Here is a 14,123-nt window from a genome sequence, read left to right as displayed (position 1 = left end):
GGCATGTTTGGTAAGTTTAAATATTTTATGTATAGTTAGAATTCGGTCAAGATAGGAAACACAACTTCAAGAATTACAATACGGATAAATAGAATACCAAAAAGCAAAGTGCAGTAGGATATAATTTGGAATGGTAGAATACAACACGGATAGGTTGTTTGCAATACGGAAAGGTAGTTTGCAATAGGGAAAGGTTGTATGCAATAGGGAAAGAGTTGTATGCAATACGGAAAAGTAGTATGCAATACGGAAATGTAGTTTGTAATACGGAAAAGTAGTTTGCAATACAGAAAATTAGCTTGCAATACGGAAAAGTAGTATGCGATACGGAAATGTAGTTTGTAATACACAAAAGTAGAATACTTTAGACTATAGTTTTACCCCAGACAAATTACGTCACAGATTTGAATATAAATTATTATTTTTTCGTGGTGTAACTATTTACTGGTGGCATTAGTAATGCAATTGTGTCTGATCATAGTAAAACTCTTCTGCATCTCAACTTTAAATAACCCAATTTTATATATTTGGAATGAATTGGCAAGAAGTCGCTGTTATTCATCTATTTTTTTTTTATAAAGAATGTTTTTCATAAGTATGCATTGCCAAACGAGTATATTATTGTGATCAAGAGTGTGTTACATTCAATACTCTGTTTCAATTTAATCTGTAAAATGATCCCTTAAAGGACAGACAATTTGGTGTTAATTGAAAGCTATTATTTAAGCTATCCCCAAAACTACCTTTTTTGCATATCAGGAGTTAAACTGTTTACATACTCTCATTTTCAGTTTATACTGAAACATATTCAGCTTATTTACCACAGTCATTGTGGTACAACAATCATTTTTTGATGATATTTTAAAACTCAAGTCGAAATTACCCAAGTAGGTATACTTTATTTTCTACGTTTAGTTTAATTGTCGTCCAGACCCTAACACGACCTAAGTCTCCAATTACCCATGTGGTAATTATTCATCAAGCCTCTCGTATTAACGTGGAACAGGCCGCGGTGTTAATGTTTGATAGTTACTTAAAAAAACCTTTTTGCGGCTCTATTATTGAAATAACGTTAAGTAAGCTCTTCAAAAAAGGTAACGAGCCAACAGAATGCAAAGCGGCAATCAGAGGGTGGTGAGGGGCGAGGGGGGAGGGGGAGGGGAGAAGGGGTGGCTATGAAGTCTCTACCATCCAACAAGTAAATTAAAACTCGCTGATGCCGCTGCGAGGGGTAAGCCCACATCAAAGTGGTGGGAGTCGCATAGTCAGTGCTGTAGGATTGATGCTTAAATAATAACTCTTTGACGTACAGACAGTACAGTGCAGAAGTAGGGCCTAATAATCGCATAGTAATCCTTCCATTGTATGAACTGTCGTCGTACTTTCTCAGTATATATAGTATTTATGGGGAAAGTGTGGTTTCGTCAAAATTGTCGAGTTTGAGTTTTGAGTAGAATATCCGTTTTCGGTCCCCTTGAGCCCAAAAATGTGGGTTTCAAAGTAATAACTGTGTGTTTGTGTACAGAGTCACAGGCTACATCTGAGGTCCAATTTTGATGAAATTTTGTATGTGAGCACTTACTATGGTAACTCCAAGAGTTTCTTTAATTTTTAGAAAATGTTTAAATGGTGATTTTCCACTAAAACACAAAAACAATTGTAAAATCGGGGTTTAAAAAATAATATTTAGTATGTTATGGTCCCAGTAACTCTAAACAAAGTCGTACAATCCTCAATACTGTCAAGAGTTTTATTCAAATGCTTGCAACGTTTGTTATTTTATACTACTAGACCGATTCACATGCTGTTGTTACCAAATGAAAGGTAATTGTCTGTAGGTGATGTTATAAAAACACAAATTAAAATCTCTATTGACAATTTGATATGGGGTAAAATTTTGAGAGTTCCATTGGACCGATTAACATGCGGGTTGTGTTAAATGAAAGGTAATTAACTCTATTTTCCAATGTGCCTGAAAAGATTAATGTCTTATATATCTAAACAACTTTTGCAAAACTTATGATAGCTTAGCCTGACCATACTACTGGACCGAATTACACGCAGGTTGTACCAAAAGAAAGGTTATCTGTCCTATATGTGCAGATTTTATTTATATTTTTATAATATTTATGTCAATTGAGTCAAAAAATGGAAATTCAACTTTCCTATGGAGTTTTAACATGGGGCTAATTTTATACATTAATAGACAAGCATGTTTATTGAAAACCCTTTTTCTCAGCTCCTGTGTAGTTTGGGTCTCAATATGTCATCTGCATTGCCCTAAAGACTGCAAGAGAGATTATTGTACTGTACTGCTTCAGTCAAATAGAAAAACAGCTCATCCTAATGGTATTGATATTTCTCTTACAAAATATAGAATCTGCGTTCGGACGGATATTTTAGAATGATGGAGTTATCCTTAACGCCACAGAGGGGGGGGGGAAGCACAGAGATTCGTTTAGTGCACTTGTGCGTGTCGACAAAGCGTGCACCACGCAGCCAGCCCCGCACACCATTGTCAAACTGTGTTAGGCCGGAACTGACATTAGGGGATGAAAATGGAATAACTTTCATGGCTGTCTTCGCCCCTGATTTGTGAAGTGCTCTGGATTGCGTTACGGCAGTTTATCATCGAAATCGAATACGTTCTGCGTTAGTCACGCTACGACTTCAACACCTCAATGAAGGCGATAGGGGAGTGATTTGAAATCAGCTGTGAGAAAAACGTGTCTTTTTCCTACAGTTACTAAAAAAGTGGGTTTCCTTGCTCTGGTTATAGCACGCAGAGCAGAGTAGCTAATTGCTGCGCTTACTTTTTCCGCACTCATTATTTTCCGCACTCATGATTTGCCGCACTCCAGTATTCCAACCAAACAATACAAAACAGTGTGCTTTATTAGGCCACATAATACGTTTACATTAGAAAATAAGTTAGCATCACTTGAAGATACTAAGATTAGCTGGTGCAGAGTTTCCCATTTCGTTTAAAGCTTGGATTTAACCTAACCTAAAAATGTGTTGTATAGTGTTAGAATGGCTAATTATTTATTGTGGGGGGCGAGCTGGTGTAGTGGATTTGAGCGTGAGACTTCGGTCCCTGAGGTCTCGGGTTCAAATCCCACCAAATCACAAATGGATTTAATCTAAGTGATAATGCCGCAACCCCTAGGTCTAGCATGAAGTAATGTGAAAAACAATCCCTTACTCGTGCCTAGTGTCCTAGGACAACACAATTATTTATAGAAACTGTAGGAAAAAATTATGTGTAACGCGAGCGCAAAGTGCCATTTCGCACACTAGTTACACAAATAACTATTGTATCCTGATGGGTAGCAATATTCGAACGAACGAGCTATATACTATTATACTAGCCGAGTGACTGTTTTGGTTAATTTCTCATATAGAGAATAAGCTATTACCGTAGGTATCATGGTAAGACATATAGCCGGGACCGATGCACTTTTGCGTTTTGATGTCCTCAGAGGAAAAGGCACCATCCCTTCAAATTCATATACAGTAATACGTGTGTGTTCGTTAGAACGAAAACTCGAGTAAAGATTGTCAGATTTTGATAAAATAAAGAACAAACGTATAAACTTAGTCTTATTCAAACGAGTTCACGAACCAGTATAATCGGACTATAAGCACGAGTGGTCTGAAGGTGGGTTTTGGGGTAAAATTTGGGTTTCCCATTTTTAACCCTCAAAACATATAATTTTGCAAATTCATTTCTAAATCATTTTGTTAAGTTCAAATGCAAACTAGTCAGTATATTAAAGGGTTGTTTTGCACTTAAAGGTCAAGGATTTTTTAGTTTACCAATAGGCTATAGTGTAGGCCTATATCAGTACGCAGAGTCGCCGCTTCCCTATCGCTACGAACTGCAAGGACCAGACACCCTCTGGCTAAACATCGCCAGTGTTTACCGGATCAGAGGGGAGAGGATCACTGATGATTTCTTTTAGAGCGATTTTCAGTCTGGAAATATCCAGCTAAGCCCCGCAATCCCGGGCTCTACTCAGTTTATTTATTTCGATCCAGTGAACCTGCGAATACGATACATCTCCACTAAGTAGTGCTGGGAACCCATCAGCAGGGTTCCACGCGAGTACAATAATTAAAAATATGTTTCGTGATGATAAATTATGAATGTTCGTTAACAAGTTTGAGGATACCCTTTTTCTTTATATTGATTGAGGATTTATATTGATTTATTACTTTACTTTGAAATGGCGACCATAAGAATGTAGGTATTTTAAGTCAAGTATGAATGGAGATGTGTGAAATTGTAGGAGTTATAATTTCAATAAAGTACGACGATTTGATCAAATCATTATAAATGGTCATTGATTATCTGATTTACACATCCATATAGCATGTTTTTCCGAATAAAAACTGGTTTAATAATCTATGTACGATTTATAACTGTGATGAAACATTGGTGTTAGATTTAAAGTGAATTAAACGATCATTAATTTTCTGATTTGATGATACCTATTTCTTTATAGATAAACCTATTGTTCAATGACATCATTTTATTTAATAAGTGATTTTGAAGTATAGTAAAGTATGTACTTATTTTATGAAGTACGTCTTAAAAATTGCAGATCACATTTTATGAACAACTAGCTGTACCCGCGGGCTTTGCCCCGCTTAACTTAATAAGTATTCGCATGGCTCAATCACTTCCTGGTTGAAGTTCGTTCGCTACGCTCACTCACCTTCAGGTTGGAAATCGTTCGCTGCGCTCACTTGTTTTCAGGTTAGCTCGTTCGCTACGCTTACTCGCCTCCAGGTTGATGTTCGTTCGCTACGCTCACTCACCTTTTGGTTGCAAATAAGCTGTTGTCATAAATTTAAAAAAAGTCATCCCTTTAATTGTTTATAATACAGTACTTTATCACGACTAATGCTAATACAGAATGTTGTGATTATTCAAACCTACAAAACACAGTTGGTGAAAGTAAACATCTGCTTTTAAATTATATTTATATGTAAACATTGTAGATCAAAAAGTCTGACATTGGTCCACTTAAAACCCTCTAGGGCAGAGCCCTTTTGATGGATCTGCACCAAACTTCACTCGAACCATCCTTGAAAGATGCTTAACAATGCCTGAAAGTTTCATTACAATCTGTCGAGCGGTTTTGGAGTCCATAACGTATACACACACACACACACACACACATACATACATAGTTCCCCTTTTATATATATACTAGCTGTACCCGCGGGCTTTGCCCCGCTTAACTTCATAAGTATTCGCATGGCTCAATCACGTCCTGGTTGAAGTTCGTTCGCTACGCTCACTCACCTTCAGGTTGGAAATCGTTCGCTGCGCTCACTTGTTTTCAGGTTAGCTCGTTCGCTACGCTTACTCGCCTCCAGGTTGATGTTCGTTCTCTACGTTCACTCACCTTTTGGTTGCAAATTAGCTGTTGTCATAAATTTAAAAAAGTCATCCCTTTTATTGTTTATAATACAGTACTTTTATAAAGGTTTTTATGTTTTAATATTTAACATTGGAGAATTTAAACGTTGTTAAGTGCACAGGTGTGCTGCGATTGGGGTTTAATACATTTGGACTTATTCAAAAGTAAAATAGTTTTCTGTGCTGCAATCTGTAGAAACACTGTGGCACTATTTCAAATCATGACTAATGCTAATACAGAATGTTGTGATTATTCAAACCTACAAAACAGTTGGTGAAAGTAAACATCTGCTTTTAAATTATATTCATTTGTAAACATTGTAGATAAAAAAGTCTGATATTGGCCCACTTAAAACCCTCTGGGGCAGAGCCCTTTTGACGGATCTGCACCAAACTTCACTCGAACCATCCTTGAAAGATGCTTAATAATGCCTGAATGTTTCATTACAATCTGTCGAGCGGTTTCGGAGTCCATAAGGTATATACACACACACACACACATACATACATACATAGTTCCTCTTTTATAGATATAGATTTATGAACAATATACGTAGTACAAAACCAATCTTATTTAATGTATGTAAAAAGTGTATCACACTCGAATATAACATACATAAAGATTGTATAGCCTTTTTATAAAAGGAGATTTCATGTATTTTGTTTCTACACAGAATTAAACTATTTCGATTGTTGAGAAACCCGATTGCGATTTTTAAATTCATAGCATGGGGTAGTAAAACACAGTTCAATAGAATTTGGAAAAAATACATTGACTTTTTCATTCAAACCCATTATTCAACTTTTTTAAATATTATAAAACAATTAAGTCACCTCTGTAAATCCAAATCAAAGTGTCTCCATATAACGCTTCAGTTGAAATTGAGCGTATTATAGACATTACTTGCGTTGAATTCATTAAGAATATAAATAACCGAAAGCTATCTGATCTTACAAAGGGTAACTGCAGCCTTTGCCACAGTATACATGTACATTGTAAATGGTACAGTGTTTGATGTTACTGTCGCCCACGCACACACAGAACCACCTACACACACAGACCAGGGTAGCGGTAGTGGGTGCCACGTGGGTTCAAAAATTAACATACACAATCAGAAATATTAATTGAAAATTTCCTTTGTATACATTTTGCTGTAATTTTATTTCAAGCTTAAGAGGCAATACATAAATGAATTTGAGGTAAAATAATATATGCTTGACTTTTAAATTAATGCAAATATCCTTCTATCCTTTTAAACTTCTAAAACATGCGGTTGATTATCAACTACAATTAGCGAATGTCCCATATAGGGAAATTCCCCACTCCCATACGGGAATAAGCTATTAACGTAGTACTCATGGAAAGACTAGGACCCGGGACCGATTTACCTTTTCGTTTTGAGATCCCTAGAGGCCAAAAACACCATCCGTTCAAAGTCTGCAAGTTTGCTGCGGCGGGGGTATTTTAAACTGCTATGTTTCTGTTACGTAGTTGTTAGCTTCTAGCTCAATAAAGTTTAATTTTAATTTCATATCATAAACATTTTAAGAAATGAAAGTAATAACTAGTTCCTTGTAAACATGGCCACAATTAGTTAAGTAGCTAGCAATAGTTACTTTACATACTGTACAGTTTTATATCATATTTTTGATATCGACAGAAGTCATTGCAAAACAAACAAATCATACATTGAAGATCAAACGTCGTCTAAAGAGGTCTGTGTGCACGCTCTCCAACCACTGAGAGTCCGTTGATTTTAAAACAATATTGAATGCTATTTCAGTTAATGTGTCTGCATAATTCATTTAATTGTTAACATCCATGGGCAAGAATTCAATTTTATATTGTAGGAGATTGTACGTCCACTACTTTGTCGTCTCATTGTGGTGAACTTTATATAAACATTATAAATTGTAATAATTAAATTCGTCATTTTTATCTTAAGCACTTCAGCTTCATTTATTTCGTGTTTTTGGAGACAGAAATCTTTCAAATTAATATTTTGTTTCATTAACTGTGTAGGACTCTCAAATTGTACAGTACAGTAATTGGTTTTATGGGTAGCCGTGAGGCTATAGCGTCTGCCTTTTAATACAAAGGTTGCTGGATCAATTCCGAACAGTGTCGATTCCCAACCAAAAATAACTTTTCTGTTGAAAGGTCGACGTTATGCAGTAAAAAGACAAGGTTTTGAACAATTCCCTTTTCAAAAAAAAAAAAAAAAACACACACAGATGCGGAGAGAAACACAAAAAAAATGGGAAGAAAGTATAATTGTTTTGTAATGATTGTGACTTTTGTTGTCAAACATATCATAGGTCATTTACTTTCAAAAGCTCCACGGAAAAGTATTGAACGTTCACGGGTTGGAGCCAAAGGAAACTACTTAAAGGAAATAAATAGGCTAAAGCCTCGTTCACACGGGGCGAATTTACACGCTACTTGCCGGCGTGTAAAACGCCGGCGAGTTGGCGAGTGCGCTTGTATTCGTTCACACGGAGCTTGTCCACTTGCCAACTCGCCGACGTGTAGAAAGACGCCGGCGAGTTGGCGAGTGCGCTTGTATTCGTTCACACGGAGCTTGTCCACTTGCCAACTCGCCGACATGTAGAAAGACGCCGGCGAGTTGGCGAGTGCGCTTGTATTCGTTCACACGGAGCTTGTCCACTTGCCAACTCGCCGACATGTAGAAAGACGCCGGCGAGTTGGCGAGTGCGCTTGTATTCGTTCACACGGAGCTTGTCCACTTGCCAACTCGCCGACATGTAGAAAGACGCCGGCGAGTTGGCGAGTGCGCTTGTATTCGTTCACACGGAGCTTGTCCACTTGCCAACTCGCCGACGTGTAGAAAGACGCCGGCGAGTTGGCGAGTGCGCTTGTATTCGTTCACACGGAGCTTGTCCACTTGCCAACTCGCCGACATGTAGAAAGACGCCGGCGAGTTGGCGAGTGCGCTTGTAGTCGTTCACACGATAACCGCAGGGGGCTCACGCTTGCGTGGGTTCGTGGCCTGGGCGACCACGCGGACCCTAGCTCTCCCAGAGGGGAGGTAACTGCCCGGTGTTGGAACCGGCACTTCAGGTAGACCACAAGCTATGGACGACTGGACAAGCCAGCCTCTTTGGGTTTACCCAAAGTGAGAGTACCCAGTGACATTCCCTCCATTCAGGGTGGTGGGGGTGTTCAGCTCTGCTAGTGTTGATTAAGTTCATAGATCTTTCACCTGCCTGTAGCTTGTGGTTGTGACTGAGTCCTACCTGTCGTGTACGACTGGCATTTTGTGAGGCATATCCTCGACTTTGGAAGTAGCCTCGTCCTGGGAGGTGAAATACCTAGCCCCCAGAGGGGAGGTAAATGCTCCGTGTTGGTATCGGCATTTTCAAGTTGGCCTCAGACATGGTCGACTGGGCATCGGGTCCCAGTGACATTCCTTTATCCAGGATGGAGGGGTGTTTAGCTCTAGGAGAGATGGAAGTACATCATAATCTCTAACCTACCTGTGTCTGTGGTTCTTTGGGCTTCGGCCTGCTTGTTGTGTGCGACCAGCATTCAGTGGGCAAATCCTCGACTTTGGAAGTAACCTTTCCTGGAGGTGAAAACGGGCAAGTACCCGCAGCTCACGGGGACACTCAAGGGCAACGTAACTTTCCGCAGTGTGAGGGCAACGGTTTGTAGGTACTTATGCAAACCTATCCCTGTCTCTGAGCACGGACGGTATGGTTATCTTGAGTGTGGGGGGTTCTTCCCGGAACCTCAATTGAGTCAAGGGTGTCGCCACCTCTGGTGGATAGGTTCATCCGGGTGGGTCCCACTTCTATACCTGCCTCCTTTTGGGAAACCCTGATGGCCTGGCAGTGATGTTGGGTCTGATGGGCAAACGAAGTAGATCGGGTGCTGGGTCCGAGCCCGCCAGGGGTATCTGGGGATCTATCGCTCTGGATATCTCTGGTTCCCAGCAATGGGTCAGGCCTCGATCGGGCAGCGGTGTAAATGGGAGGTTGGGGTTCCCCCCGTCAGCGTGCTGATGGTCCCCTTCCTCCTGGCTATTGATGGCGGGTTCTGCCTGTCAGGGATTAGATAGGTCCCGAGTGTTGCTTGCACTAAATGCGTCGGGGCGCTCTACTATGGACCTCTAGGTTCCGACCTAGTGGAACCCAGGTGGAGTGACGCTTAAACAAGCAGCCGGAATCCCTGGTTAGGATTGAGGGGCAACCCTCTTTCCGAAGGGTCTGCTTCGGCAGCCGGCGAGCCTGATGACCTTAAGTCATCCGCCCATGATGTGCTAAAGGTTGATGCGTAAGCTTCGGCCTACATCATGGGGCCCGGGTATGTCCTGAAGGATAGGTACCGGGTAAGCAGTCAGGGGGCTTCGGCTCTCATGACAACAAATGTAAATGTAAATGTAATGTAAGTCGTTCACACGATGCTTTTTCCACTCGCTCAGTAGCTGGCTTGAACTAAATCCTCCGACATCTTGACATCTTCGAATAACATGCGCACAAGCACAAGCAACTGTGTTCACACTGGGCTACTTTACACTCCTACTCGCTCAAAAGCTGGCGAGTTGGCGTGTAAAGTAGCGGCAGCGTCAACTTTTTCCAGAGCTTTTTTACAAGCAGCTTTTGAGCGAGTACGTCGTTCACACTGAGCTATTTTACTAGCAGCGTGTAAAAAAGCCGGCGTGTAGCTTGTAAACTCGCCCCGTGTGAACGGGGCTTTAGTGTTGTCTGGAGCATGATTTCTTCTGTATAGTGTAGGCCAAAAGTATGCACAGTCTAAGATTGGCTCGGTAGTATTTGTGATCGCGTAAATCAATCAGATACACCTCCATTTAACAATATAGGACGTTAAAGATATGTTAATTGATTTACTGTATGATTGCATATGTATGTTGTGTATGTTTCAGGGATCCGCCTATCCTGAACGCTTACAACAAAACTGACGTCATTCTGCGACTGCCCAACGGCAAACGCATCCGGGACCTCAAGTGGCTCTCCGTGTGGTGTCGACGCTTCACGGTAAATACAACGTTCACACACTACTTAGATAATACATACACTACTTAGCAACCTGATACATACACTACTTAGCTAATATCAACAATATACTAAGTTAACTACAATACATAGACTGCTTAGCGAACTGATAAATACACTGCTCAGCTAATACAACTGCTTAGCAACCTGATACATACACTACTTAGCTAATACATACACTACTTAGCTAATACATACACTACTTAGTTAATACATACGTTGCTTAGCAACCTGATACATACACTACTTAGCAACCTGATACATACTCTGCTTAGTAACCTGATTCATACACTACTTAGCTAATACATACACTGCTTAGCTGATACATACACTACTTAGCTAATACATACGCTGCTTAGCAACCTGATACATACACTACTTATCTAATACATACAATACTAAGTTAACTAATACATAGACTGCTTAGCGTATACATACACCACTTAGCGAACTGATAAATACACTGCTCAGCTATTACATACACTGCTTAGCTAATACATACACTACTTAGTTAATACATACACTACTTAGCTAATACATACACTACTTAGTTTATACATACACTACTTAGCTAATACATACACTACTTAGTTTATACATACACTGCTCAGCTAATACATACACTGCTTAGCTAATACATACTCTACTTAGCTAATACATGCACTACTCAGCTAACAATCTACACTACTTAGTGACCTGATACATTCTATCTGTATGTTTTGCCAAAAACCAAAAAGGCTTCCTTTCTCTGTAAATTTAGGATTTATGTGACATAAAAGATTATAATATTTTATGTAGAGGGTGTAGCCCTGATTTACAAATAAGTTATCTGTTGAATTTTGATGGTTAAACAAGTTTACGTATTTCACCAAAAAATGAGTAATTGATATAACCACACATCGGTGACCAAATCCAACTTGGGAAACTCTGATTTAAAACTATCTACAGATTTAAAATGGGGATATTACAATTTAATTTATTTATATCTTTGTGTGAGAGTTCTTTGGCACCCGAAGTGACACCCACACTTTTCAATTACAATATCATTGTCCGTATTGAGGAAACGACGATGTTGCCTGCGCGTGGGTATAGAATGGCTCTTACACTCTAATTAGTAATGAATATGTAAAAGCAATTAACATCCAGCAGTGAAGCTCTTAGCCTGTTGTTTTAACAGGTCAACCCTCTTCAACCATCCTCCCTCCCCGCTACCATCTCAATGTTTGCAACTATTTACGTCATGTTAAACATATTTGCACTTATTTGATTTTAAACACACTTCATTGATAAGTAATAGTTGTTTAAGACAATTTGATCCCTTCAAGGAACATGTAGTTTGTAGAAAGACAAATTTTTAAGATTTTAATTTAATTTGTTTAAGTTTTCATTGATTTTGCTAAGACGATTTTGCTCGTAGAGTTTTATAGAAATGATTTTTTAACGCAATGTCTTATTAACTTCACCCTAACAACTTATGTCCTATTTTGAAGGGGGAGAGTTAACATTATCATTAACGCATGTGGATGAGATAAATACTTAATTTTATAGATTCTTTCGCCTTAGTAAAGAAAAACTACTGTTTGTTGCCACAGACCACCCGTTTGAGATGTCATCAAATCACAGTTAATTACTGAAAAATATTTAACTTCTTCCACTTGTAGTGTATTCTTAAATACATATCACGGCAGTGTATTTGTTTTCTTATGCGTGTGTTTTAAGAGCACTTTGGATACTAAAACTGTTTTCTACATTGACTATTTTAATACACATTCAATTCTCGTAATTCAGTAACTCATATAATCTCAGAAGTAAAAACTCCCCTTTAGTATCCTCAATATTTTATAAGTCTTTGATATTTTATTTTCATTACATCTACACATCCAGCTCTTCATTGAGATATCGCCCAACCCTCTGTGACTATCTATAGACAATAATCGTCCTACAACTCCGCTAATTTCTATTAGACGACGTTCAGCATGAATCACCAGCAGCCCCAGCAATAACGTTTAATTGACATCCCTGTAACACCCCCGCCCCGCCCCTATCAAGGGGGGAGGGGAATTCCCTCGTTTTGTTGTATTTTATTACGTCCGCCGCCCGCCGTTGACTTTATCAGTCGGTCTCAGCATTGCCTCTTATCACTCATTTCCGCTAGAAGTGTTGCTGTTAAGTTAGTGCTATATCCGTTTCCCGTTGCATGAGATATGGTTGTGGAGTGTAACCGGATTGGATTGTTATTGCTGTAACAATGGCTATTAAAAGTATATACATGGGCCAATCAATGGCTAGTCGCAACTTGAATGGCTTGTGGGTGCAGACAGTGTTGTGTGGTTCTGCTGTTTCAAGGTAGTTGGGTGCCGGTCGCGAGTAGAGTCCAAGAATCTAACCAGAGGTATCACTGCCACCAATAACTCTATGGAAGGAGAGTATGCTTCACAACAACTCAACATAATTACAATACCAGAAAAAATAATATTATCAAACCTGTAGCTCATAATTTACTACAAATAGTCCAGTTATCACCAAAAATCTTAAATAACTTATCAAGAAGTTTAATTACTCTAGAAAATCCCTCTACGTTTAGTCTTTCTTTTTAAAAATGGCTCAAGACTAAATCTTTCTTTTTTCGTTGGCAGATTATTTAGAGGACTGCTGGAATTATGTATTAATAAACCTTCCCTCTTCTTCTAGCTCAATTTTGTCATGTAACAATGTTATATTATGGGAATATTCAGTTGCTTTTGTGTAAATACAGATTAGTCCAGGTATTAGACATAATGCTCACCAAAAAATCGTCTAAAGCTGGAAAGTGTTTAATACCTTTTGGGGGTCCCAAATAAGAGTCCTGTGATTTTGCGATAGATTCTGACGTCTGCTTAAGTTTTGGAAGTGGATAAACTATACAATTTTTGCACTTTTTCAGATGTTCGCTTATAACTTCTAAATGACGAATCGTACGGAAAATGTTGTTCAAAGGTTTCTTTAAAATTTCATTAGTTTTTAAGTTTCATTAAAAAATCATGCGTCGATTGGTGTTAAATACGTTAAAATCAGCTGAGCCGTTTAGCCGCAGTAGTTTTTCAAAGTTGGGATATTTTTATCACCATGGCCAAAAAGTTGATTATTTTATCGGTTTTCGGCTTACAACTCCTAAACGACGCATGCTATACAAAAATGCCCCTGTAGTTAGTTTGGAAAACACAAAACTCTGCGTAGAATGTTTTTTTTTTTTAAATTCATCAATACCGGCATTTGATTGGTAAAGTTGGGAAATTTTACTAACACTTAAAAACTTATTTTACATTTTTGTAAGTAAAAAGTGCTAATTCCAAATATGTGTGTGATCTTTTCGCAAAACTATTACAATTCTACGTCTTAATAATGATTTTGCAGGTTTAAGTTTTACAGTATTGTCATTTGACGAGTATTCAAAAGTGTTAACCCTCCGGAGAAAGATGATCTAATATAATTTTTCCAATTAATTTATTGCACCTCATTGCGTCCATCTTAATCGGTAGATATGTGTATTGCAAATAGACGGGGATGTCAACTGACGGAAAAAATAACACAACAAAATACAACATTAAAACTCGTTTCAACGGGAAACCTATCTAATATTCGTTGAAATTGGGACATTTTGAACTTCGGAACATAA

General features: G+C 38.7%; 1 protein-coding gene across 2 annotated transcripts in view; it reads left to right on the top strand.

Annotated features, from left to right (window-relative positions):
• The window catches only part of LOC128989108 (protein Skeletor, isoforms B/C), a 94,115-nt gene that overhangs the window by 51,426 nt on the left and 28,566 nt on the right, over positions 1 to 14,123 (top strand). For both annotated transcript variants that reach the window (XM_054410982.1, XM_054410975.1), the window contains exon 4: positions 10,339 to 10,450. In XM_054410982.1, the coding sequence (XP_054266957.1) occupies positions 10,339 to 10,450 (112 nt within the window). The remainder of the gene's footprint in view (positions 1 to 10,338; positions 10,451 to 14,123) is intronic.

Source organism: Macrosteles quadrilineatus, unplaced genomic scaffold, assembly GCF_028750875.1.
Source record: "Macrosteles quadrilineatus isolate MER2022 unplaced genomic scaffold, UCM_ALF_1.0 Scaffold_1__1_contigs__length_201487025, whole genome shotgun sequence".
In the NCBI taxonomy this organism is placed as follows: Eukaryota; Metazoa; Arthropoda; class Insecta; order Hemiptera; family Cicadellidae; genus Macrosteles; species Macrosteles quadrilineatus.
Note: the sequence above shows the minus strand (reverse complement) of the source record. Positions and strands in the feature narration are given on the sequence as shown.